Source organism: Salvelinus namaycush, chromosome 5 (assembly GCF_016432855.1).
Source record: "Salvelinus namaycush isolate Seneca chromosome 5, SaNama_1.0, whole genome shotgun sequence".
NCBI classification, from domain to species: Eukaryota; Metazoa; Chordata; class Actinopteri; order Salmoniformes; family Salmonidae; genus Salvelinus; species Salvelinus namaycush.
Window position 1 is genome coordinate 50,747,621 of NC_052311.1, and position 27,291 is coordinate 50,774,911.

Consider the following 27,291-nt stretch of genomic DNA (forward strand, 5'->3'; position numbering starts at 1 on the left):
CATTAAAACTAGTCAGTCAGGGCTAATTCAAAACACATAAGATTTAGATTGTTTTATATTCCTGCAGGTATACACGGAGTGTACAAAACATTAGGAACACCTTAATATTGAGTTGCACCCCCCTTTTGGGGCATGGACTGTACAAGGTGTCGAAAGCGTTCCACAGGGATGCTGGCCCATGTTGACCCCAATATTTCCTACAGTTGTGTCAAGTTGGCTGGATGTCCTTTGGGTGGTGGGCCATTCTTGATACACATGGGAAACGTACTACCATGCCCCGTTCAAAGGCACTTAAATATTTTGTCTTGACCATTCACCCTCTGAATGGGACACATAGACAATCCATGTCTCAAGGCATAAAAATCATTATTTAACCTGTTTCCTCCCGTTTATCTACACTGATTGAAGTGGATTTAAGAAGTGGCATCAAAAAGGGATCATAGCTTTCACCTGGGTTCACCTGGTCAGTTTGTCATAGAAAGAACAAGTGTTCCTAATGTTTTGCACACTCAGTGTATGTAGATGCATTGTTTGTCGATGAGCAATAGTCATATAATAAATAATCAAAAAGGACAAGTAACATGCATGGATAGAATAACAATAAGTGCTTATTTATTGAATTCTAAAAATACATTTGTTAAGAAAGGGGTATTCCACATAAAAAACAATTCAACATTTTCCCATATTGACTCACTAACATTATTTTGTAGCAAAATGTTTTTTTTATTTTTTATCCTAACCAAATGGAAGATAACCCCTGATAGTGTTCCTTTACGAACATTATAAAAACACATAGGAGGACATAGTGCCAAACTAACTAGTCATCAAAGAGAGCATATGTAAACAATATTTTTCTGAGAGTATTAGTTTAAACTGGACTGCGATGACAGATCAACGTCTATTGACAGACGCTGGTCTATACAGAGTGTAATGCTTTAAAATTTCAAAAAGAACAAAAATAAGAGGTTAAGAATAACATTAACTTACACATTAACTCTAAAATCTAACATTACTTGGAACAAAAAATGAAAACCTACAGTATCTTAGTGTCTGAGTGGTCTGCAACTAAAATAGTACTAGAAGAGGATATTTAAGACTGAGATTTAAGAAAGCTGGCCAACTAGCAAAGAAACACCGATATCCCACACCTCGACCTCACCCACACATGCCCAAACACTCACACATTGAGGTACGCAAATAACTACAACTTAGCCAGCCTTGATTCTACCATTTTAAACATGACGCTGATGACAGGAACCGGAAATGCTGTGGATTGAATATCCTATTTAGAATGTGTTGCAAACCTTATTCTTAGGAGAATGAATGCACAGTGCAATCAAACCCACATTTTAGTATTTACACTCCTATGCAAACATACCTTTTTTTACTTTCTCTAAATTCACAGAATAGTTTGTACACTGTGGAGCTATCTGCATCCTTAACTCCTCCCACATATGGCTCAGCGTTAGCTTACAAGTGCTCGCCAATGGCTTCTTCATCAAAAGTATTGCAAGTAAATAAAATAATCTCAAAACCTAGTTACAAATACAAGTACAATGTTATTGTTCTAAAATAACAAACAAGTAATAACCGTTAATATTAATATAAAAGCATAAAACAAGACATATCATGAGAGAACACCAAGAGAACAGAGGGACAATTGACTACCGCCTCCTTCCACGTCCTCGTCCCCTCCCTCTCCCCCGTTTGGGGATTGTTGTGACCTTAGTTGAAGCCTTCTCCGTTTCCTCGGTCTCATCCACTGTTATCTGTTCTCCCTCCCCTGAATCCAGTTCCTCCTCCACTTTAACCAGAATGGTTTCTTCCGGAAATGGGACGTCCTCCTCCCCTTCCACTTTGTCTTCCTCTACAACTCTCTCCTCTGTCTCACATTGTTTTTCTATTTGGACCACCTCCTCCTCTACCTCCTGGACACCTGTGCTGGTAGAACCAGTAGCATTGCTGGTATTGTTGCTCTGTTGTTGCTCTATGGCCTCCTCTAGTCGGAGGCGGTACTGCTCAGCTTCCTGCTCCTTCTGTAGGAGCTGTGTGCGGTACTCCTGGGCCTTCCGGTTGGCCTCCTGCAACTGCTTCTGGAGCTGCTCCCGACTGCTGTCCCCTGACTTCGCTTTCTGAGAACAATGGGCACATACAGTAAGAAGAGAGAAACGATTTCAGAATATTATGCCAAGCAACAAACATGGGGACCATTGCTGACCTTTTCTTTGGGTCTGGTTAAGATGGCTGCAGGCTCTATTCTCCTCTTGCGTGCCGGAGAGGGATAAGGCTCCTGTTCCACCACCTCCTCTGTGATCTGACCAGCCGGGACAGCCACCACTACAGAAACAAAACACAAACTAATGAATGCATTCATTGTAATGTCTTGAAAAAGGCTGACATGAGCACAATGTAAACTAAATAAATATACACTCAGTGGCCAGTTTATTGGGTACACCCATCCAGTACCGGGTCGGACACCCCTTTGCCTCCAGAACAGTCTGAATTATTCAGGGAACGGATTCTATAAGTTGTGGCATTCAAATGTTGCTCAATTGGTATCAAGGGACCTATCAAGAGGCCTTTTCTTGTTTTTATCTGATAGGAGTGGAACCCGGTGTGGTCGTCTGCTGCAATAGCCCATCCGTAACAAGGATCGTCGAGTTGTGCGTTCCGAGATGCCGTTCTGCACACCATTGTTGTACTGTGCCGTTATTTGCCTGTTTGAGGCCTGCCTGTTAGCTTGCATGATTCTTGCCATTCTCCTTCGACCTCTCTCATCAACAAGTTTTTTGCCCACAGGACTGCCACTGACTGGATGTTTTTATGTTTGTCGCACTATTCTCTGTAAACCCTAGATACTGTCGTGCGTGAAAAGCCCAGGAAAAGCCATTTCTGAAATACTGGAACCGGTGAGCCTGGCACCGACAATCATACCATGCTCAAAGTAACATAGGTGACTCATTTTGCCCATTCTAACAGTAAATCATACAGTAACTGAATGCCCCGATGCCTGTCTATCTGCTTTTATAGCAAGCCACGGCCACGTTGCTCACTGTCTGTAGGAGCGAACCATTTGTGAACGGGTGATGTGCCTAATAAACTGGCCACTGAGTGTATAAATGGCTATATATGGCTGTGGTTTCCTACTTACTTTGCTGCCCCTGCATAGTGACAAAGAACTGCTGTCCAATTCCTGCTGGCTGCAGGTTGCCGTGTTGGTCCGTCACTAGGGTGATGACCCTCTGACCTCCATCGCCCACTACATGCTGAATGGCCGAGTCCACAGAATCTGCAGCGATCGCATCCTCAGATTTGCCTTTGGGAAAGATAGTTACTTACCATTGCAGTCTAAGAAATATAATACAGATCGTGTTAGCCCTAACGCACAGAGAGTTATCATAATTTTATAGAATGATATAGATCAAAGTACTATTAATTGTAACATGAGTAGCTCAGAGTAATCTGTAGTGTTATCCTCATGGTTATGCATAGACATCACTTACCTGCATTGTTACCCATGGGACCGGAGGCTTCTGCCAGGGCTGCCAGTGTTGCCAGGACTGAGGTGGTAGAGACAGATTCTCCTGGAATAATAAGACAATGCAAAACCTCAATCAAGTCATCCCATTTAAAAGTGTCTTGGGTGAGGTCAGGTGGTAACTAAGGTTCCCCATTTATATCAATTATAAATGTCAGTGAGTTATATTTGATTTGATATACCTCTACTTAAATTTGTACCCAACTTACTGTAACCTGTGCTCCAGTTGCCCATACCTGACTTGGCGGTGGTGTTGACGAGGTCAGAGAGGTTCACGACCCCAGCAGAGGAGATGATGAACTGGGGCTCTGGGTTCATGTTCACTTGGTTCTGCATGCCATCCTGTGTACATACACAAAACACACCTTGAAGATGTTATCTAACAAGAACAGACACAGTTCCTCCCACATACTGGGCAACAGTTCAACCTTCAGGGTCTCAACACGTGTTACATAAACCAGCGATAAGAACACATACTTGCATGTGTTTAGATGTTTTTCCCCCGTGTTCACTTCCCTTCTTATAGAAACATAAGGGCATTTTCGTGAAAACAAATGAACATCAGAGCCATATAAATACAAAACACACACACACAGTCCCTTCACCTGTAACAGTATCATGAGCTCAGTATTGCTGGTGTCCATGGCGATGTCAAAGGGCGTCTTGTCAAACTTGCTGAGGGAGTGGACGTCTGCTCCATATTTGAGCAGCAGCTCTGCCACCTCTCTGTGACCGTGCTGGGCCGCCCAGTGCAGGGCTGTCATCTTCAGCATGTCCTTAGCATTGATGTCCGCTCCGCTCTGCTAGGGAGTACAGCACGCCCCCCAGTGGTGGAAAAGAGATAGGAAAGTGAGACGGGTAGCCTAGATTCCAAAATGAGGTTGGTGAACATTCAACATGAATAAAATAACATTTGTATTTCAGTCACTTTACTAAATATAGAACTGTTAAGTTTTTCATATAAAACAGCTGAATACTGTCAGCTTTGGTTGCCCTTACACTGACTAGCAGCTCCACTATATTGAAGTGGCCCTCCGTGGCCGCCATGTGGAGTGGGGTCCTGTCCACTTTGGTCCGGGCATCCCTGCTAACGCCTGCTCGAAGAAGCACCTCAGCAGTGGAGTGGTGTCCGTACTGAGCCGCTAGATGGAGCGGGGATGTCCCCAGCTAGAACACAGTTTGGTTTATGAGGACCCAGTCCCTACAACACTGTGTCTGGATTGTGTGAAAGAAGCCAGCACTGCAACATAGGTAGATTTGTGATGTACCGCAAGAGATCTGAGGAACAATATCTCTGTGTTAGGCTACATGAGGTGAGTGGATGTGAGTATCCCTACAGTGAGACCCTTACCCAATCAGTGGTGAAGGGAGCTCCATTGACCATGAGGGTCCTGACATCATCATCCAGCCCTGCCCGCGCAGCCTCCAGCAGCCGCTTCCCCAGGTCAACCAGTGACATCTACTGGGAGACAGAAAGAGTGCTTTTGCGTAAGTGTCAAAACAATAAGACAAACCTCTTGAGTGAATATAAGCCAGGCATTTCTAAAAAGTCTAGAGAAGGTTTTTTTCTGCCAAAATAGTATTGTTTATGCTCTGTGAAACATGTTGCATCAATATGTTTTATTGGTGTAATGTTGATGGTTGTATTGAAGGAAACATTTCAGTACTAGGAAATATTCCGTTTTTGTAAATGTGAAGCAATCGTAGTCAGAACCCATGTGCAATTGTGGCAGCAATAAGAACCAACTTGGCAAAAGTGAAATGATTTATTTTGCTAAAATACAGTGTCACAGGCTAGCTGAACACAGGCTAGCTGAAGAAACACTGACTGAATGATCGCACAGTTCATTTAGCTGGGCTTGAACTTTTCTCGTTAGCTAGTAATATATCGAATAAATTAACAATACATTAACTATATGCTTTGATACTTGGTTAATGTTATGTTCCGGTGGAAGTCGAATATGAAACTACGGATGTCAAAAAAGTGGGCACCAAATCTGGCTACTTCCACATCCGCACTATTATTGCTAGCTAGCTAGTTAGTTACTAGCATTCAGAACTGAAGATGGCTTTGATTTTCACAAGACTTCAAAAGGAGCATATCCACGACACATAATCAATACCATCTTAATAGTATTTCGCGTTGGCGTTTGGGGTATTTCGCTACATTGCAAGATTGTTAGCTGTCTATCTGGCTAGCTATGTCAATGACTTAGTTTTACAAATAGCTAGCTCGTTAGCTTAACGTTAGATAACTAGCTAAGTTGCAGAGCTTTTTTATACGGTTTGTTATTTAGCTACAGCTAACTATGGATTCGATTTTCAAGTGTTGCTTACCTTAGATAGTTGTTCGCTAAAAGTGCAACTCTTCTAATTTCTGCCGCCGAATGTGTGTTTATTACACTTTCGTAACTTTGCTAGACAGCTAAACAAATATCATAATATTTATATTTTTTACAGAATCAAATATGGCGGCCAGGCACACCGGAAGTGGTAATAGTATGTAGTGTGCAGCAAAAATGTTCCACAAATGTTCCCACGCTCAAACATGATGATAAAATAAATTAGTATCACTTTACATAAGATATACTATTATGTCATGTAGTTATTGCCTAACCAAAGATACTGAATATAGCTAGATGTTTCAAATTCAAACCATCTAGTGAAACAACTAGTCTGATCTAATATAGTGAACTACATTTCCCATAAACATTTACGCACTGGAATGTTCCTTCTGACGTCACGTCCCTTAGCGTCCATCGTTTCCTGTTGAAGTGTAAATGGAGACATGACACAGTTGTTTGGGGATTATAAGAAACAATATATAGTTAGAAATCCACTGAATTAAAAACTGCTGAAGTTATATTTAAATTGAAGTCACTTGAACTCAGGCTCGGTGCAGTCGCTGGCCGCGATGGAGGCGGTCCCCCGTATGCCAATGATCTGGCTGGATCTGAAAGAGGCAGGGGAGTTCGAGTTCAGCCCGTCGGTGAGGCAGGTGAGATGGGTGGGGGAGTGGAGCAACAGGGCACTGCCGGGCGGTTGAGATTGGAAGTCAAGCAGACAAGGATTACGGAAGATAATCATAAGTATCGAGCACATCTAGACAGTTATTAGCCTGACGCATCAAGTGAAGGTAGTTAACTAGCTCGTATCTGGTTAGCTGTGTCAGCCATGACAATCGCCTTTGTTTACAGTTAGCTAGCTAAGTTGATAATTAGTTAGCTATTTATGTCAACATGTAGTTAATGTGTCAGATACCCCAGTCACAATAAATAAATAAATTATAGTAGCTAACGAACTAGCTGTCTTGGTTTCTGTGCAGGCCTGATAGTCTAGCTAATAATGATGTCATTGTCACATGCACCCTGGACTAGTTTGCTTTGATGTAGAGGCAAGTCTGGCAGGTTGGAATCCTGTATGTTCACACCTCTGTCGGTGGTCATTAAGGGGGAAAGAACATGGTAAAAAATGGCCAAGACATTCAGAAATTAGTGCTGGAATGAGTTAAAATTAGAGAACAGCAGAGTAACGTTAGGTGAAGGGTCATAGTAGAGACAGGGTTTTTTTCTGGCCATGTGATCCGGCCAGGGAAAACTCTGCCATAGTCATCATAACATATGTCTGAGGAAATTCTCCCACACACCCACTACAATTACGTCTTATGCCTTACTATCCAATCTCCTTTCTTCCTCCTCCGCCTCATGCTCCAGATATTACTAGAGGACCTTTGCCCTCTCTGGTCCTTTTTTGCTGCCTTAGTCCCAGATCAATTTTCTAGCAACGTTTGTCAATGACATTCAACGAAGGTTACGATTTTTATTATAGCAGTATGACAGATTGTTTATCTGGAAAGGAAATGAAGGATAACAGTCCATGGAAAGGAGGAGAAAGAGAGCTGGGAGAGGAATGGAGAGAGAATAATAGAGTTTCTTTGTTTAGGCTAGCAGTGCAGCTGGAGTTTTGTAACAGGACAATCTCTGTCCTGTTGAAGCACAATACATATAGACAACCGTGTGTGATTTATTTGGCTACGGCTGACATAAATATATTTTGTTTAAGACAGATATTATGTTGGAGGTGTGTGTGGCTTGTAATAAGGACAAATAATGGTCTTGTTTACCTCCAGACTGTGGCTCCAGTGAGTCTGACTATAAGTAGCTGCTTATTAGAGAGGCTCATCACTGACTGGAGAATACTTACCACAGCAGGGCATGATGGGATTGCTCCAGAGCCATTTGGAGGCCAACTCCTCCCAGTCCAGCCAAAAGGGTCATAGACAACCATGACAAGGGAATGTTGATAAGATTCGGGATTCAATGTTAAGACAGATTGATCATGTATTTGTCATCCAGGTTCAAATTTAGCAGATTACATGTGATGCAGGTACAGTGCATTCGGAAAGTATTCAGACCCCTTGACTTTTTCCACATTTTGTTAAGTTACAGCCTTAATTTAAAATGGATCAAATATTTTTTTTCACTCAATCTACACACAATACCCCAAAATTACAAAGCAAAAACAGGTTGACATTTTTGCAAATTTATGAGAGAACTGAAATATCATATTTATATAGGTATTCAGACCCTTTACTCAGTACTTTGTTGAAGAACCTTTGGCAGCGATTACAGCCTTGAGTCTTTTTGGGTATGACTCTACATGCTTAGCACACCTGTATTTGGGGAGTTTCTCCCATTCTTCTCTGCAGATCCTCTCAAGCTCTGTCGGGTTGGATGGGTAGCGTCGCTGCACAAGTATTTTTAGGTCTCTCCAGAGATGTTTGATCGGGTTCAAGTCCGGGTTCTGGCTGGGCCACTCAAGGACATTCAGAAACTTATCTCAAAGCCACTCCTGCGTTGTCTTGGCTGTGTGCTTAGGGTTGTTGTCCTGTTGGACGGTGAACCTTCGCCCCCAGCCTGAGGTCCTGAGCGCTCTGGAGCAGGTTTTCATCAAGGATCTCTCTGTACTTTGCTCAGTTCATCTTTCCCTTGATCCTGACTAGTCTCCCAGTCCCTGTTGATGAAAAACATCCCCACAGCATGATTCTGCCACCACCATGCTAAACCGTAGGGACGGTGCCAGGTTTCCTCCAGACGTGACGCTTGGCATTCAGGGAAAAAAGTTCAGTCTAGGTTTCATCAGACTAGAGAATCTTGTTTGTCATGGTCTGAGAGTCCTTTAGGTGCTTTTTGGCAAACTCCAAGTGGGCTGTCATGTGCCTTTTACTGAGGAGTGGCTTCCGTCTGGCCACTCTACCATAAAGGCCAGATTGTTGGAGTGCTGCAGAGATGGTTGTCCTTCTGGAAGGTTCTCCCATCTCCACAGAGGAACTCTGGAGCTGTGTCAGAGTGACCAACGGGTTCTTGGTCACCTCCCTAACCAAGGCCCTTCTCCCCTGATTTCTCAGTTTGGCCGGGCGGACAGCGTTAGAAAGAGTCTCGGTGGTTTCAAACTTCTTCCATTTAAGAATGAAGGAAACAACTGTGTTCTTGGGGACCTTCAAGGCTGCAGAAAGGTTTTGGTACCCTTCCCCAGATCTGTGCCTCGACACAATCTTGTCTCAGAGCTCTCCTTACCATTCCTTCGACCTCATGGCTTGGTTTTTGCTCTAAAGTGCATTGTCAACTGTGGGACCTTACATAGACAGGTGTGTGCCTTTCCAAATCATGTCCAATCAATTTAATTTACCACAGGTGGACTCCAATCAATTTGTAGAAACATCTCAAGGATGATCAATGGAAACAGGATGCACCTAAGCTCAATTTCAAGTCTCATAGCAAAGGGTTTGAATACTTATGCAAATAAGGTATTTCTGTTTTTATTTTATACATTTGCAAAAAATTCTAAAAACCTGTTTTCGCTTTGTCATTGTGGGGTATTGTGTGTAGATTGGTGAGGAAAGTGTATTTTATTTTATTCTATTTTAGAATAAGGTTGTATTGTAATAAAATGTGGGAAAATTTAAGGGGTCTGACACTTTCCGAATGCACTGTATATATACAAAAGTATGTGGACTCCCCTTCAAATTAGTGGATTTGACTATTTCAGACACAAACAGGTGTATAAAATCGAGCACACCGCCATGCAATCTCCATAGACAAACATTGGCAATAGAATGGCTTTACTGAAGAGCTCAGTGACTTTCAACGTAGCACCGTCATAGGATGCCACCTTTCCAACAAGTCATTTTGTCAAGTTTCTCCCCTGCTAGAGCTGCCCTGGTCAACTGTAATTGCTGTTATTGTGAAGGGAAAATGTCAAGGAGCAACAACGGCTCAGTCGCGAGGTGGTAGGCCACACAAGCTCACAGAACGGGACCGCCGAGTGCTGAAGTGCGTAAAATCATTTGTCCTCAGTTGCATCACTCACTACCAAGTTCCAAACTGCCTCTGTAAGCAAAGTCAGCACACTAATGCTCTTGTGGCTGAATGGAAGCAAGTTCCCGCAGCAATGTTCCAACATCTAGTGGAAAGCCTTCCCAGAAGAGTGGAGGCTGTTATAGCAGCTAAGGGGGGACCAACTCCATATTAATGGCCTTGATTTTGGAATGAGATGTTTGACGAGCAGATTTCCACATACATTTGGTCATGTAGCGTACATGAGTAAATACTATTAATATTTTGTCCACCACTAACTAGATTTGAATAAGTGTTTAATAATCTGTCTGACAAAATCTCAAAATTGATGACATCCTTCCAAAACTACACATCATTGTTTATTAAACATGTATTTTTTTCAAAAATATTTATCTACAGTACTGCTGTGTATGTATCATGGCGTTGGTCACCTTTGACCTCAATGCAAATAGAAACACAGTAGGGTAAATCCATTTTAAAATCAATCACTTTTTGACAGCATCCCTTTTGGTTTAAACAAAACTTTCCATACATGTTTGCCCATGGAAGAGGTGGTCAGAAAGTTTTTTTTACCCGAATGCCAAAACATAAAAGATAAAACTGCTCAAAGTTTACCCATTTTGCATACCCCACCATACCATGAGACAGCCATTGTCTTCGTCCCTGGAAAATATAAACTGTTGAGTTTGATATCATTTAAAAGCTTACAAACAGGGTTGTCAAATTATTTCATAATTTCTAGATATAACATAAAAACAGATTTGAACCTTTAACGTCAATTATCTAAATGCTTAAACTCAGTTTTTTCCCCCTTCATATTCACATATGTTGTAACTTAGACCCTACTTTACATCATCTGAGGTTTTTGTGTTGTGCCCGCCATCAGTTGACACAACATGCTCTTAAGTACAGGGTGAGTGTCATTTGAATCATAGAAATACAATTCATAGAATGGACCTATCCCTTCAGACCACTGCAATTTATCTGGAACAGTGGGTACACAATTGAAATTGAATACAAATTTGAACTTCTAATTACGACCACAAAGATGGCCGCCGGTCCACCCACCATTGAATCTCAACTTAAATGGTCATGTTTATTCTATTATCTATACTTCCCTTAAACAGGAAGCACCAGTGACTCGGGCAATAAGAAAGTGGTCAGATGAAGCAGATGCTAAGTTACAGGACTGTTTTGCTAGCACAGACTGGAATATGTTCTGGGATTCTTCCAATGGCATTGAGGAGTACACCACATCAGTCACTGGCTTCATCAATAAGTGCGTTGATGACGTCGTCCCCACAGTGACTGCACGTACATGCCCCCAACCAGAAGCCATGGATTACAGGCAACATCCGCACTGAACTAAAGGGTTGAGCTGACGCGTTCAAGGAGCGGGACTCACACCCGGAAGGTTATCAGAAATCCCGCTATGCCCTCCGACGAACCATCAAACAGGCAAAGCGTCAATACAGGACTAAGATTGAATCGTACTACACCGCCGGCTACGACGCTCGTCGGATGTGGCAGGGCTTGCAAACTATTATAGACTACAAAGGGAAGCACAGCCGCGAGCTGCCCAGTACACGACAAGCTAAATTACTTCTATGCTCACTTCGAGGCAAGTAACACTGAAGCATGCATGAGAGCATCAGCTGTTCCGGACGACTGTGTGATCACGCTCTCTGCAGCCGATGTGAATAAGACCTTTAAACAGGGACAAAGTGCCAGACGGATTACCAGGATGTGCACTCCGAGCATGTGCTGACCAACTGGCAAGTGTCTTCACTGACATTTTCAACCTCTCCCTGCCTAAGTCTGTAATACACAGTGGCACAGTGATGTAATACACAAGGCACAGTGATGCCGAAACGTTGGTAAATACCCATTAAATTTTGATAGTCTGTAATACCAACATGTTTCAAGCAGACCACCATAGTCCCTGTGCCCAAGAACACTAAGGTAACCTGCCTAAATGACTGCCGAACCGTAGCACTCACATCTGTAGCCATGAAGTGCTTTGAAAGGCCGGTCATGGCTCACATCAACACCATTCTCCCAGAAACCCTAGACCCACTCCAATTTGCATACCGCCCCAAATGATCCACAGATGATGCAATCTCTATTGCACTCCACACTGCCCTTTCACACCTGGACAAAAGGAACACCTATGTGAGAATGCTATTAATTGACTACAGCTCAGCGTTCAACACCATAGTGCCCTCAAAGCTCATCACTAAGCTAAGGACCCTGGGACTAAACACCTCCCTCTGCAACTGGATCCTGGACTTCCTGATGGTCCGCCCCCAGGTGGTAAGGGTAGGTAAACAACACATCCGCCACGCTGATCCTCAACACGGGGGCCCCTCTGGGGTGCGTGCTCAGTCCCCTGCTGTACTCCCTGTTCACTCATGACTGCATGGCTAGGCACGACTCCAACACCATCATGAAGTTTGCCGATGACACAACAGTGGTAGGCCTGATCACCGACAACGATGAGACAGCCTATAGGGAGGTCAGAGACCTTGCCGTGTGGTGCCAGGACAACAACCTCTTCAACGTGATCAAGATAAAGGAAATGATTGAGGACTACAAGAAGAGGAGGACCGAGCACACCCCCATTCTCATCGACGGGGCTGTAGTGGAGCAGGTTGAGAGTTTCAAGTTCCTTGGTGTCCACATCACCAACAAACTATCATGGTCCAAGCACACCAAGACAGTCGTGAAGAAGGCACGACAAAACCTATTCTCCCTCAGGAGACTGAAAAGATTTGGCATGGGTCCTCAGATCCTCAAAGTTCTACAGCTGCACCATCGAGAGCATACTGACTGGTTGCATCACTGCCTGGTATGGCAACTGCTCTGCCTCAATTACTCCGCACATTGACTCTGTACCTGTACCACCTGTATATAGCCTCGCTATTGTTGTTACTGCTGCTCTTTAATTTTTTGTAACTTTTATTTCTTATTTATTGTATTTTTTCTTAACTGCATTGTTGGTTAAGGGCTTGTAAGTAAGCATTTCACTGTAAGGTTGACTACACCTGTTGTATTTAGCGCATGTGAAAAATAAAATTTGATTTCAATAGGTTTCCATTGGAGGATTGCCAGTGTTATTTAAGACAACAGATTCCCATTCAAGTCAACACTATCTGATATTTGAAGCTCCAAACATCTTTGTGGTACCATTTGAAAGTAAAAATTTGCTGAAAATGTTAGTACAATTATCAGCCAAACATGACACCCATCCTGTATTCAAGAGCATGTTGTGTCTCAACCGATGGTGGGCAACACACAAAAACCTCAGATCATGTAAAATAGGGTCTAAGTTAGAACAATTTAAGTGTTTTTAGTAATTGACATTTAAGTGGGACTGTGACTGTCTTGTAATTGTCCAGGCCAATGTACACGGTCACCGACATACATAACTGTTCACAACTGTTTGTACACTTTAACATTGCTATGCTTTTTAATAAAACCATTTTGAAACAAGTAATTACACTTTGTTATTATCATGGCATTTCATTATTGTTATTCAGATTATTACTTATATTAATCAACAAATTAGGAAATGCCAGGTTGGAGATGATCTGTCACTTTCTCGTCTTGGCACAACATTAACAGAGATAGCTCCTCCCACCATCCTCCTCTGGCCTATAGGAGGACGGGCTCATTCTAATGGCTGGAATTAAATTTTTGGAACGAGTCAAACAAGGTTTCATATGTCAGACACTGTTCCATGCATACCATTCCAGACATTACAATGAGCCTGCCCTCCTATATCCTTCTCCCACCAGCCTCCACTGATATGCCTACCTTGTCCTTGTCTGTTGACTTTTCTGCATATAGCTACATTTTATTTATACAGTTCCAATTTCGACGCACAAAACCATTCAAACAAAGTATTCTCATAATGTCACATTAATTTGAATGGTTAAATTTAAAAAAAAAAAGAAGGTATTTGTTGACTTACTGTGTGAGGTGAAGAAAATATTACTGAGAAGCCCAGTTGGGCACTCTTCTACATTTGACATTAGCGAGAAGCAGGCCAGGTACTTCTATCGTAGGGATTCCACCGCTTCCAAATTCGCCAGGCGAAATCCCGCCCCCATTCATTTTCAATGGGAACGCGCAGAGAAATGCGCAGGGGATTGTGGGAAGGTGAGCGGCGCGAACTCTGCTAGCGGAGCGATATAAAAAGTTCAGCTCTGCTCTACTTTATGCAAATTGCACGCGGCCACCGCTGCCGCTAATCAATCAAGTGAGGAGCAGATATTTGTTTGATAATCTTTCATTCATGGCAGGTAGTTCCGCCTGTCATTAGTTCCGAGCAAGCGCAACCAAAAAAAGATGGAGGAAAGCCAATCATCGCTGCGTCTGGGATTCCAATTCTATATGATTTTGCTATGCTAGAATACAGAGACAAAATCATAAAGTACATGGCATGGAGGAGGATTGCAGAGATTGTTGATGGTGGGTGAAGAGAGATTTACACAACAATGTGCGTGTGCTCATAAACCTCGAAACTGTGATCAAAGCCACCATTCGTGAATGTGTTGAGTAAATTCAATTGTGAAATTTGCCATCCGAAGGATATAAAACGCCAGTAAGACGCATTATAAGATTGTAAATTATACACTATGCATGCATTTCCCATGTAATATTCTACTAATTGGATAATGGTATTTTAACATTATGATTATCATATTATAGTTTTATGGCTCTTTTCATTATACTTGTGTCATGAAATTGATGATTATAGCTCACTCCCTGTAAAATACATAGGCGTACATGTACACGAATGGGTACTTTGAGTAAAGGAATTCGGGCTTTGACTTGCAAATGTTGTTGTGTAAATTTCTCTTTACCCACCATCAACATCTCTGCAATTGACCATCTGATTTAGTCTCTATTCTAAGGTAAAATTACCAACACTCCACACACCATATTATTTTCATTTTTTACACGTTTAATTAGCCTACAAGTTGCTAGCTCCTTATTTTCATGTACAATACTGTACTTAGAATATAAGGGTTGGATTTGCACTAAACAATTTCAGGTGAGAAAAATTATGTAAAAATCTGGCTCATGGTTAGCTTCATATACATTATCTACTGGTATCATTTTCAATTGGAGAGCTCACAACTGGACAAAAAGGTCATTTTCATTTAAGAAAGCAACACAGACAAATTAGAGACGGATCCTGTTCACACCTTTATTGCAGAATTGTGATCTGTGATGAATGAACATTGACACTACTGTAGTTCATCTTGAATTATGTTTTTAAGTTAACAATTAAAACAAGTTTAAACACTTCACTTCAATGAATCAACATTGAATGAATCAAAATATAATTTCAAAAGTACAAATAATCTAACTTGTTTGTAAATGTTACAAATCTTAGTAATTAGGCTATTATTACTAAAGCATAATTTCAGGTGTACAAAAAAGTCCATACCAGAGGTGGCCAACCTTGCTCCACTCTCTGATCTACTGGGTGAGCATGCTTCTATTCCAGCCCAGTAATAATACACATTATTATCAACTGATTAGGTTTGGTAAGTTAAATCAGGTGTGTTAGTGCTGGGCTGAAACAGAAGCCTGCACACCCAGTGTACCTCCAGGAGAAGGATTGGCCAGTTGTAATACGTTTGTGTGTAATTTTTAAATGTGTTGTTGTATACAACATTTACTAACATACCATGCATTCGGAAAGTATTCAGACCCCTTGACTTTTTCCACATTTTGTTACGTTACAACCTTATTCTAAAATGGATTCAATTTAAAGAATGTCCTCAATCTACACACAATAGCCCATAACGACAAAGCGAAACCAGGGTGTTAGACATTTTTGCAAAATACAGAAATACCTTATTTACATAAGTATTCAGACCCTTTGCTATGAGACTCGAAATTGAGCTCAGGTGCATCTTGTTTCCATTGATCATCCTTGAGATGTTTCTACAACTTGGAGTCCACCTTTGGTAAATTCAATAGAGCTCCGAGACAGGACTGTGTTGAGGCACAGATCTGGGGAAGTGTACCAAAACCTTTCTGCAGCATTGAAGGTCCCCAAAAACACAGTGGCCTCCATCATTCTTAAATTGAAGGGGGAGAAAGGCCTTGGTCAGGGAGGTGACCAAGAACCCGATGGTCACTCTGACAGAGTTCTTCTGTGGAGATGGGAGAACCTTCCAGAAGACAACCATCTCTGCAGCACTCAACCAATCAGGCCTTTATGGTAGAGTGGCCAGACGGAAGCCACTCCTCAGTAAAAAACACATGACAGCCCACTTGGAGTTTGCCAAAAAGCACCAAAAGGACTCTCAGACCATGATAAACAAGGTTTTCTGGTCTGATGAAACCAAGATGGAACACTTTGGCCTGAATGCCAAGCGTCACGTCTGGAGGAAACCTGTCAACATCCCTACGGTGAAACATGGTGGTGGCAGCATCATGCTGTGGGGATGTTTTTCAGCGGCAGGGACACTAGTCAGGATCGAGGGAAAGATGAACGGAGCAAAGTACCAAGAGTTCCTTGATGAAAACCTGCTCCAGAGCGCTCAGGACTTCAGGCTGGGGCGAAGGTTCACCTTCCAGCAGGACAACAACCCTAAGCATACAGCCAATACAATGCAGGAGTGGCTTCGGGACAAGTTTCTGAATGTCCTTGAGTGGCCCAGCCAGAGCCTGGACTTGAACCCGATCGAACATCTCTGGAGGGATCTGAAAATAGCTGTGCAGGGACGCTCCCCATCCAACCTGACAGAGCTTGAGAGGCTCTGCAGAGAAGAATGGGAGAAACTCCCCAAATACAGGTGTGCCAAGCTTGTAGCGTCATACCCAAGAAGATTCGAGGCTGTAATCACTGCCAAAAGTGCTTTAACAAAGTACAGAGTAAAGGGTCTGAATACTTATGTAAACATGATATTTCCGATTTTGCTACAATTGAGCAAAATTGGGGTCGCAGAGAGATGTTTGAGGCCGGGACCAGGAGCTGATCAAAGTCAGCCAGCAGCACGTTCCACGACCTGTACATATTCCTGTAGATGCATTCGTTCATGGTGGTCAGCTGGCCGTTGAGGTGGATGTCCCCTTCCAGCTCCTGGGCCTCCTACCCAGTAGAGGGCTTGAGGAAGTGGTTGATGGGCCAGTCGATCACTTCCAGAGTGCCCTCTTCTGCGTAGTACTGGAGGATGGGGAAGTCCTCCCATCTCTCCCTGTTCTGGATAGTCAGGATAGTTAGAAATATCTGGCTGAGGGCATCCTGGCTCTCGAGGTGTGTGGTGAGAGTGACGTGTGTGGCTTTGCATCCTGGTCCTTCAAGGCCGGGCATGTCTGCGGCCGCATACAGGTATCCATAGTGGACGCTGTGCATTACGACATCGGCTGGAGCGACCTGGGGTGCCTGTCCAGAGCAGCAAAACACACAGTACAGAGACGTGGTTCGGTCTTTGTTGACCATGGCAATGATGCGCATGGCTCCCCTTCCCCTGTGGTCCTTGTATGCAGACACTATTAGATGCGTTGAAACCTTGACTGGTGTTATAGTGTATTTGGCAGTGTGAACAGGGCAGCTAGAGTGGAAAGGGGGAGCAATGGAGCAAGCTTGAGTAGAGTTGGTTCTGAAAGTCACCAATGGCCCTAGTGTGACACTCAGACACAGGATGATCAAACAGACTTTCCCTAACTGACTCCTGGTTTGGTGCAGGTCAGTCACCGGATCTGTAGGAGTATGTGTCCCAATCAACAATCATGATGATAACACAACATTGATAACAACATCATGATTGTTATAAAGATCCTCATCATCCCTGTGATAATCAAAACATTGACAGGAATTTTATCAGTGATGCAATGAACAATCAGGCAGGGAAAATCAAGACATATGGGCTTTCAATCGTCTTAATCCATTTGGTCCACCGTCCCCAAACAACCATCTCCAGATATCTCCATGATTACCTGTCGTCTGTGGGAACCTCCACATCCTGGTCAGTCTGTGGGGCTGAAGGGGAGTCTCTCATCTCTCCGTTGTCAGAAGATTCAGGCTCGGATCCAGACGGCACTGCTGCTCTTCTTCTCAACATCTACAGGAGAATAAAGCGGGGTCTCTTGACGACCAAATAAAACAAGAGACTAGATTTAGGCCTGGATTCTATTCATAGAGCAGCGTGCTGGGAAGCTGACGATGCAGCTTTTATAGGCATTTTCCCAGACGTTCGCCAGATCTCATTCACAGTAAAAGCTGTGCATGTTGGCTCAATCGGGAATAACCTTTGTATGTCAACCGCGCTATAACCAGAGGAGGCTGGTGGGAGGAGCTATAGGAGGCCAGGCTCATTGTAATGTCTGTAATGGATTAAATGGAACGGTATCAAACACATAAAATATATGGAAACCACATATTAGACTCTGTTCCACTATTCCATTTCAGCCATTAGAATGAGCCCATCCTCCTATATCTCCTCCCACCAGCGTTCTGTGGCTATAACGTAGATCTAACATGGACCTAACGTGGCTTTAGGCTAACAAAGACCAAAAAAATGAATTAAACACAAACTGTCTGGGAGATTCAGATTAATTTCCTTTGTCCACACAATAAGTGCAGACCTAGTCGTTTTTTATTACATGGATTAATTGGATTGGATGATGGATTAATTATGAATGTCAGTGCTAAATTTATGCTGCATCCTGCTTGAACAATGAGATGGTGGGGATGCAGGGCATTGAATATTGAAGTTACTTAGGATGGCGTATAGCTCCAGAATGCTGTGGTAGCCATGCTGGTTAAGTGTGCCTTGAATTCTAAATAAATCACAGACCATGTCACCAGCAAAGCACCCCCACACCACCTTCTTCAAGGTGGGAGCCACAAATGCGGAGATCATCCGTTCACCTACTCTGCGTCTCACAAAGACACAGCGGTTGGAACCAAAAATATCAAAATTAGACTCATCAGACCAAAGGACAGATTTTCACCTGTCTAATAGGGTTATCTTCTGTAAACCACCCCTACCATGTCACAACAAAACTGATTGGCTCAAACGTATTAAGAAGGAAAGAAATTCCACAAATGAACTTTTAACAATGCACACCTGTTAATTGAAATGCATTCCAGGTGACTACCTCATGAAGCTGGTTGAGAGAATTCCAAGAGTGTGCAGTGCTGTCATCAAGGCAAAGGGTGGCTACTTTGAAGAATCTCAAATATAACATATATTTTGATTTGTTTAACACTTTTTTGGTTACTACATGATTCCATATGTGTTGTTTCATAGTGTTGATGTCTTCACTATTATTCTACAATGTAGAAAATAGTAAAAATAAAGAAAAACCCTTGAATGAGTAGTGGTGTCCAAACTTTTGACTGGTACTGTAAATCTATTTCTGATTGAATGAATAGACCTTATTGGTTAAATAAAGGTTATTTGCTGAGCTCCCAATGGCCCCTCTTATCTGCTTTCCCTCTGTCCTTTCAGTTCATTCTGAAGAACTATGGGGAGAATCCAGACAGCTATAATGAACAGCTGAAGAAGCTGGAGACACTGAGACAGGTATGAACTGGGACTGAGCGAGTTGTGCTATGCAAATGTCATATGTTGTGATTTATTTGTTATGTAGGTCATATACTATACTGTACTGTCTTTCTATCATATAATAAGTAAGTGTTTGTGGCAGGGTGCGGTGAATGTGACGCGGGACTTTGAGGGCTGCAGCATTTTGAGGAAGTACTTTGGGCAGCTGCACTACCTCCAGAGCCGTGTGCCTCTGGGGCCTGGGCAGGAGGCAGCAGTACCCATCTCATGGTATGAGGCAATGAAGTACACATAGGAGCCCTATATTTACACACTTACCCATGAGATGCTTATCATACACACACTTGCTTTCATAAACTCGCAGACAGCTACGGAAAGACCGGAAGAACACAAGGTAACACTTTATTTGGATATTCCATCTGTAGATGCTCGACAGACTATCAGTAAAATTTAAACTATCTACTAACCCTATCATTAACCCTCATCCTAACCCTAAACTTAACCCTAGCCCCAACCTTAACTCTTACCCTAACCCTTATTCTAAACCCTCCCTAACTGGAACCTTAGCAAGCAGTTGCTTATCAGCAGATATCTCTAGAGCATCCACAGAGCATCTACAGATGGACAATCTGGACTATCCAAATAAAGTGTGAGCGAACACACACACTTTCATAAGCTCTCCCTACCATATGCGTAGACACACACCACACCCTCGGGTATGCAATACAGTGTGTCGCCAATTTCATTCTCTCTTACCAGGACAGAAATATTTTCTGGAAAAACAGTTACTATGAAACAAAGATGAATGATAGTAAAAAGGTTTGGATCACCTTAAATAAAATGTTGTGCAAACTCAGTTCCATCATTCATTGAATCAGATGGCTCATTCATCACAAAGCCCACTGATATTGCCAACTACTTTAATAATTTTTTCATTGGCAAGATTAGCAAACTTTGGCATGCCAACAACAAATTCTGAACCTACACATCATGAACGACAAGCATTGTAATTCTGTAAAGTGAGTGTGGAAGTGGTGAAACAAATATTGTTGTCTATCAACAATGACAAACCACCTGGTTCTGACAACTTGGATGGAAAATTACTGAGGATGATATTGCCACTCATATTTGCCATCATTTCAATCTAAGCCTACAGGAAAGTGTGTGTACTCAGACCTGGAGGGAAGCAAAAGTCATTCTGCTCCCCAAGAATAGCAAAGCACGCTTTACTTGCTCAAACAGCCGACCAATCAGCCTGTTACCAACCCTTAGTAAACTTTTGGAAAGAATAGTGTTTGACCAGATACAATGCTATTTCACAGTAAACAAATGAACAGCAGATTTTCAAAACGCTTATAGGGATGGGCATTCAACATGTACGCCACTTACACAAATGACTGATGATTGGCTAACAAAATAATAATGAATAAATAAAAAGATTGTGGGACCTGTTTTGTTGGTCTTCGGTGCAACTTTTGACATGATCTATAATAATCTGCTGCTGGAAGGCGTATGTGTAATGTAATGTTCCCTCAATTCTTTTCAGACACTGAGCAAATTTCAGGTCTGCTTAACGTGAACTTTGAACATTGTGAAAATTCTGTGCAACTTCCAGTGTGCGTTTACTGTGAACCCGGAGGCTGTACCCGCTTTAAGTTACAGTTTTAGTGGTGGCCATGTCGGCTACTGTGGCTATTTGATCATAACGTAAGCCTACCAGAGTGGCCTACCATCAAAACAATTGAGAAAATGCATCCCATAACATTTTAACGTGGAAACGGCTGTTCTATCATTCAGCCTAACTTAGCAACCAATGTGTGGTGTTCAATGTAGGCCTACATTCCATGAGACTTTTGAAAAAACATACAGGGCTTGACATGAACCTGTTAATCCACTTGTCCTTCAGACAAGGAGGTGACTGAAAATGTTGTTGTGTTGTTTGATGCAAGAAACCACTTTACAAAATAAAATGCATTATTATTCCCATACCATTACGACAGAGAATCAGACAAATTATTCTACCCTCTGCCTATTGGCTACTTAGCTTATTCAAGCATGTCTCAAAATACAACACTGCCCCTTTAAGACATTAAAAAAAAAGCTCTTTACCTGACTCACTTTTCAAAGACGTCTGGAGATGTATATGTTTTGTGCTCTTGTAAGAAGCAATCACTCCCCTATTGCTGACTACAAATGATCTATAACTGGGCTAATAACTCACTAACTAGCAAAGGATATGAACAAAATGTACACACGTGGCTACAGCAGCTCTTACTTTGACTTCAAGTTAAGTGCATCTACTCACGACCCCTCATGCTGCAAACACACTCCAGTTCAAAGTAAATGGCACATATCCATATATGGCAATGAGCTATTTGCATATAGGCCTACTGCAACTCTGATTGTTTATACCGCACCGGGCTAAGTAGTGTGTGTCAATGTAATAGAATCCTACTCTGGTGCGTTCTGCCGACAACAAAATCTCTTACATAGTTTGTTTTGTTTCGGTAATATTGCATTGATTCGATCACAATTGCCATGGCAAATGGATACGTTGATAGTGTTAACAGGGAAAACTCTAGAACAGTGGTCACCAACCTTGTCTGAGTCAAGATCACTGAGTCAAAATGCAAGCCGAGATCTACCGCTCAGATTGTTTTTAACATGACTTTAAAAAACGTAAGCCATTGCAACAATCAATTAATATTAGTACTGTAGCAGTGAGGTTTGTGCAGTAAGTTATAGGTCCAATACATTATCACTGCATATTGGCTTTGCTTTAATTGCCCTGCCAATGCATTGTTGTTCGGGCATTTAAAAATGACATTGTAACATTTGAGGTAGGCTATATGATCACGCCGGTAATAGATCCGTTGTTGTATTACTTGTGAAGCACAGCTGGGGGGGATGGTGCCTGCATCTGATGATCAGTCTCAGCGGAGGGAGAGAGCAACAGACTGAGGATCTCGCATCTCCACATCCGTCCACTGACACTGACCAGAAAGGGACACCATCTTCCATCTGGCGAAACTCGACACGCACCACATTATTTCTGCCTCATGCACAAAGTCATGTTGAACAGAAAAAGTGAAATATTCCTCGATATTAAAAAAGACCCAAGCCGCTAATAATAACAACAATGCAAGCCTATAGATACACTTTCCTACTTATTCATTACTGCTGCAGTGCTTGTTGTAGCTCTGAGTGGATATAGGAACAACGTGCATTTTCTGGCTTATAAAAGTGTTGAATACAAAGTGTTGACAGTGCTGAGTAAGAACTTAAACATGAACTCAGTCATAAAAACAGCATCTCTTTTCTGTATTCGTTGACAGTCTCTCTAGTCATGGTTTTAAACGTTTAGAAATCTCACAGTAGCAACTTTCTGAAGCTTTCTTTTATGCCACACTACGTTACTGCAGACACGGTCATCTGAGCCATCTGATTGGCCAGCGGTAGGCCTATAGTGCACTTAATTTGCTCTCTGGGCCCGCAGGGAAGGCAGAGTTTGTACCTTCAGACACATTGACTATCCTACCGATCCTTGACTTTGGTGATGTCACTTACAAAATGGCCTCCAACACTACTCAGCAAATTGGATGTAGTCTATCACAGTGCCATCCGTTTCGTCACCAAAGCCCCATATACTACCAACCACTGCGACCTGTATACTCTCGTTGGCTGGCCCTCGCTTCATATTTGTTGCCAAACCCACTGGCTCCAGGTCATCTATAAGTCCTTGCTAGGTAAAGCCCCGCCTTATCTCAGCTCGCTGGTCACCATAGCAGCACCCACCCATAGCACGTGCTCCAGCAGGTATATTTCACTGGTCATCCCCAAAGCCAATTCCTCGTTTGGCCGCCTTTCCTTCCAGTTCTCTGTTGCCAATGACTGGAACCGATTGCAAAAATCACTGAACCTGGAGACTCATATCTCCCTCACTAACTTTAAGCATCAGCTTTCAGAGCAGCTTACAGATCATTGCACCTGTACATAGCCCATCTGTAAATAGCCCATCCAACTACCTCATCCCCATATTGTTGTTTATTTTATTTATATATATATAAATATATATATATATTGTTGTTCCTTTGCACCCCAGTATCTCTACTTGCACATTCATCTTCTGCACATCTATCACTCCAGTGTTTATTTGCGAAATTATAATTATTTCGCCACTACGGCCTATTTATTGCCTTACCTTCCTAATCTTACTTCATTTGCACACACTGTATATAGACTTTTCTATTGTGTTATTGACTGTACGTTTGTTTATTCCATGTGTAACTCTGTGTAGTTGTTTGTGTCACAGTGCTTTGCTTTATCTTGGCCAGGTCGCAGTTGCAAATGAGAACTTGTTCTCAACTGGCCTACCTGGTTAAATAAAGGTGAAATAAAATAAATGCAATGGTTCAAAATGGCAACAGCTCGCCTCCCCGGCTCGCAGGGCAGCTGAATCGGGTGCACCTACCGCCAACAGCTCAAGACTAATACAAAAAATAGGCTTTATCGTTGGGTTTTTTACAGAAATGTTTGGCAATCGACTAGGAATGTCTTGGAGATCTACCGGTTGATGACCGCTGCTCTAGAAGGTTGAGTGGTTCAATCTCGTGCTTCTCTCTGTTGGCTGATATTTCTGTGTGGCAGTCCCGGGCTACGCGCACAGCATAGAGGGAGCATTGGTATTATGGCTTTACATCCCATGTTATATTGTGGATTGAGAGTTACCTGTATAACAGAACACAGGCCCCTTACTATTCAATCTTTACTAATGACCTGCCGCTGGCTCTGAGTTAAGCCTGTTTGTCTATGTATGCTGATGACTCAACACTATACACATCAGCAACCACAGCAAGTGAAATCACTGCAGCGCTTACCACAGAGCTGCAGTCAGTTTCAGAATGGGTGGCAAGAAAGCAGTTGGTCCTAAATATTTCAATAACTAAAAGCATTGTATTTGGGACAAATCATTCACTAAACCCTAAACCTCAACTAATGAAACATTTGGAAATTGAGAAAGTTGAGGTGACTAAACTGCTTGGAGTAACCCTGGATTGTAAACGGTCATGGTCAAAACATATTGACCCAACAGTAACTAAGATGGGGAGAAGTCTGTGCATAATAAAGCGCTGCTCAGCCTTCTTAACAATGCAATCATCAAGGCAGGTCCTACAGGCCCTAGACTACTGTCCAGTCGTGTGGTTAGGTGCCACAAAGAGGGACCTAGGAAAATTACATTTGGCCCAGAACAGGGCAGCACGGCTGGCTCTTAAATGTACATGGAGAGTTAACATTATGTCAGTCTCACCTGGCTCAAAGTAGAGGTCAGATTGACTTCATCACAACTTGTATTTGCGAGAAGCATTGACATGTTGAATGCACCAAGCTGTCCGTTTAAGCTATTAGCACACAGCTCAGACACCCATGCATACCTCACAAGACATGCCACCAGAGGTCACTTCACAGTCCCCAAGTCCAGAACAGACTATGGGAGGCGCACAGTACTACATAGAGCCATGACTACATGGAACTCTATTCCACATCAAGTAACTCATGCAAGCAGTACAATCAGATTTTTAAAAAACGGATAAAAATACACCTTATGGAACAGCCGGGAATATGAAGACACACACACATGCACAGACAGACACACACACGATAACATACTCACTATACACATACACATGTATTTTGTGTTGTAGATATGTGGTTGTAGAGTAGTGGCCTGAGGGAACACACTTATTAATGTGTCGTAGAAATCTGTTGTGAAATGTATTGTAATGTTTTTAAAATTGCATATAACTGCCTTAATTTTGCTGGACCCCAAGAAGAGTACCTGCTGCCTTGGCAGGAACTAATGGGGATCCATAATACATACAAATACAGACAGGCCCAAACATGTAGACACACACCACACCCTTATGTATGCAAAACAGTGTGTCAACAATTTCATTCTCTCCTATCAGGACAGAAATATTTTCTGGAAAAACAGTCACTCATGATGACATCAGCTATGAGCAAGCCTGCATCCTCTACAACCTGGGTGAGTTGAACCATTTGAGTGGTGAAGTGTAAAAGTGACCTTAGATCCGCACTGAGGGCCTAACCAGCCGTCAAACAGCTATGTCCTGATTGCCATGATGTTGTCTTCTCTGTAGGTGCTCTCCACTCCATGTTGGGAGCCATGGATAACAGGGTGTCCGAAGAGGTGAGCAGAAGCAACACGTTAACCTCTCTCTCCATGACATCTCACACTGACATCCATTGTATTGCCCTCTTCTTTCTATCGCTTACATCCTCACTCCCTTCTGTCTCCCTTCCTCCCCTCTCTCTCTCCCTCTAGGGGATGAAGGTGTCATGTACACACTTCCAGTGCTCCGCGGGGGCCTTCTCCTACCTGAGGGACCACTTCAGCCACAACTTCAGCGTGGACATGAGTCACCAGATCCTTAACCTCAACATCAACCTCATGCTGGTAACTATCGCACACACACACGTGCGCACATGCATGTGTTCTCACAAGCATGAACACACACACACACACACTTCATCGTTATTATTTGTCTCCATTCAGGGTCAGGCTCAGGAGTGTCTCCTGGAGAAGTCCATGCTGGACAACAGGAAGAGTTTCCTTGTAGCCCGCATCAGTGCTCAGGTAAATCTCTCTCCTCTCAACACAAGACGTAGTAGCAGGGCACGATTACACCCTCTAGACCTCAGTTGCCATAGAGCGGTCATTCTCAATAGGCATCAAACGGGGAGGGACTAACTGAACTTATCCAATAAGAAAATGCTAATTGTTTTCTGTTGCAAAACGTTTCGCTACGGTATGCCCTAATGAGTATGACCCAGGTGTGCGACTGTTCTGTTGTTGGCCTGGTCTAGGTGGTGGACTACTATAAGGAGGCGTGCAGGGCTCTGGAGAACTCTGACACGGCCTCCATGCTGGGTAAGATCCAGAAGGACTGGAAGAAACTGGTGCAAATGAAGATCTACTACTTTGCGTCCATCGCCCATGTGAGTTTGAGACCGGACAGTGAGTTGTGAGGGAGTGTATTGCGAATGTGTTCTCAATTTGGTTTACGGATACTCTTTTATTGAATAACATTATTTATTTTCAGCTGCATATGGGGAAGCAGGCTGAGGAGCAACAGAAATATGGAGAGCGGGTATGTCACCTTCTTGACTATCCCTATTCCCCCTGTGTATATTCCTCTGCATACCTCCATTCCTCTACATGCATACCAATGTCTCTCCTCATACACCTATTTTTCTAAAGCTGTGTGTTTTTGTGTTTTTAACAGCTGGCTTACCTGCAGAGCTCCTTAGACAAACTCAGTGAAGCCATCAAGTTGGCCAAGGTACAGTCACCTTCCAATTGACTCTGTGTGTGTAACCTTTTTCATTTGGCATTCTGAAATGGATTCTTTTGTATCTGTTATCAAGCTTACAATAACAAAGGAACTGTCTTTATGCTCCTTCCCCTCATCTCTCATTCTCTCTTGTTTGAGCAGGGTCAGCCGGACAGTGTGCAGGAGGCCTTGAAGTTCACCATGGATGTGATAGGGGGAAAGTAAGCAGCTATATTCACTTCTGATTGTGGGTAGGTTGGTAGAATCTTTGAGATAGGTAGACAGTCACACTCTTTCTGATCCGTCTTCTCCTTTTATTTTGCTCTTCCTTATCCCCTGTCCCTTGTAGGTTCAACTCTGCCAAGAAAGACAATGACTTCATCTACCATGAGACTGTGCCCTCGGTCGAGACTCTTGCTTCTGTCAAAGGTCACATTGAACCCTGACCTATGACCTCTCCTCACACACAACCTCTCCTGCATTTCATATACTATATTTGGATTTTCATT

The 27,291-nt window shown here is 42.8% G+C and overlaps 2 protein-coding genes across 5 annotated transcripts in view; one reads left to right on the plus strand and one right to left on the minus strand.

Moving 5' to 3' along the window:
* Positions 1-590: 590 nt before the first annotated feature.
* Positions 591-6,186, minus strand: LOC120048426 (GA-binding protein subunit beta-1-like). Of its 3 annotated transcripts, none has more exons than XM_038994386.1 (9): positions 5,876-6,186; positions 4,890-4,997; positions 4,538-4,705; positions 4,144-4,338; positions 3,775-3,880; positions 3,504-3,584; positions 3,152-3,316; positions 2,219-2,337; positions 591-2,132 (listed from the first exon to the last, which is right to left on the minus strand). In XM_038994386.1, exons 2-9 carry the CDS (start codon positions 4,995-4,997, stop codon positions 1,665-1,667), a joined length of 1,410 nt encoding a protein of 469 aa, XP_038850314.1. In that variant the 5' UTR covers positions 5,876-6,186; the 3' UTR covers positions 591-1,664. The 3 variants fall into 3 exon arrangements, with proteins under 3 accessions (XP_038850314.1, XP_038850315.1, XP_038850316.1); XM_038994387.1 differs by having other exon boundaries at positions 4,890-5,000; XM_038994388.1 differs by lacking the exon at positions 5,876-6,186 and having other exon boundaries at positions 4,538-4,778; positions 4,890-4,999.
* Positions 5,695-27,291, plus strand: part of ptpn23a (protein tyrosine phosphatase, non-receptor type 23, a) — a 28,962-nt gene continuing 7,365 nt past the window's right edge. The window contains exons 1-12 of one of the 2 annotated variants that reach the window (XM_038994379.1): positions 5,695-6,536; positions 19,374-19,448; positions 19,573-19,700; positions 25,397-25,473; positions 25,589-25,638; positions 25,774-25,905; positions 26,005-26,085; positions 26,316-26,447; positions 26,552-26,599; positions 26,735-26,791; positions 26,945-27,003; positions 27,132-27,211. In XM_038994379.1, coding sequence (XP_038850307.1) covers positions 6,453-6,536; positions 19,374-19,448; positions 19,573-19,700; positions 25,397-25,473; positions 25,589-25,638; positions 25,774-25,905; positions 26,005-26,085; positions 26,316-26,447; positions 26,552-26,599; positions 26,735-26,791; positions 26,945-27,003; positions 27,132-27,211 — 1,003 coding nt within the window. In that variant the 5' untranslated portion in view covers positions 5,695-6,452. Of the gene's footprint in view, positions 6,537-19,373; positions 19,449-19,572; positions 19,701-25,396; positions 25,474-25,588; positions 25,639-25,773; positions 25,906-26,004; positions 26,086-26,315; positions 26,448-26,551; positions 26,600-26,734; positions 26,792-26,944; positions 27,004-27,131; positions 27,212-27,291 lie in introns of those variants that run through there. The other variant, XM_038994380.1, reaches the window with a different exon arrangement.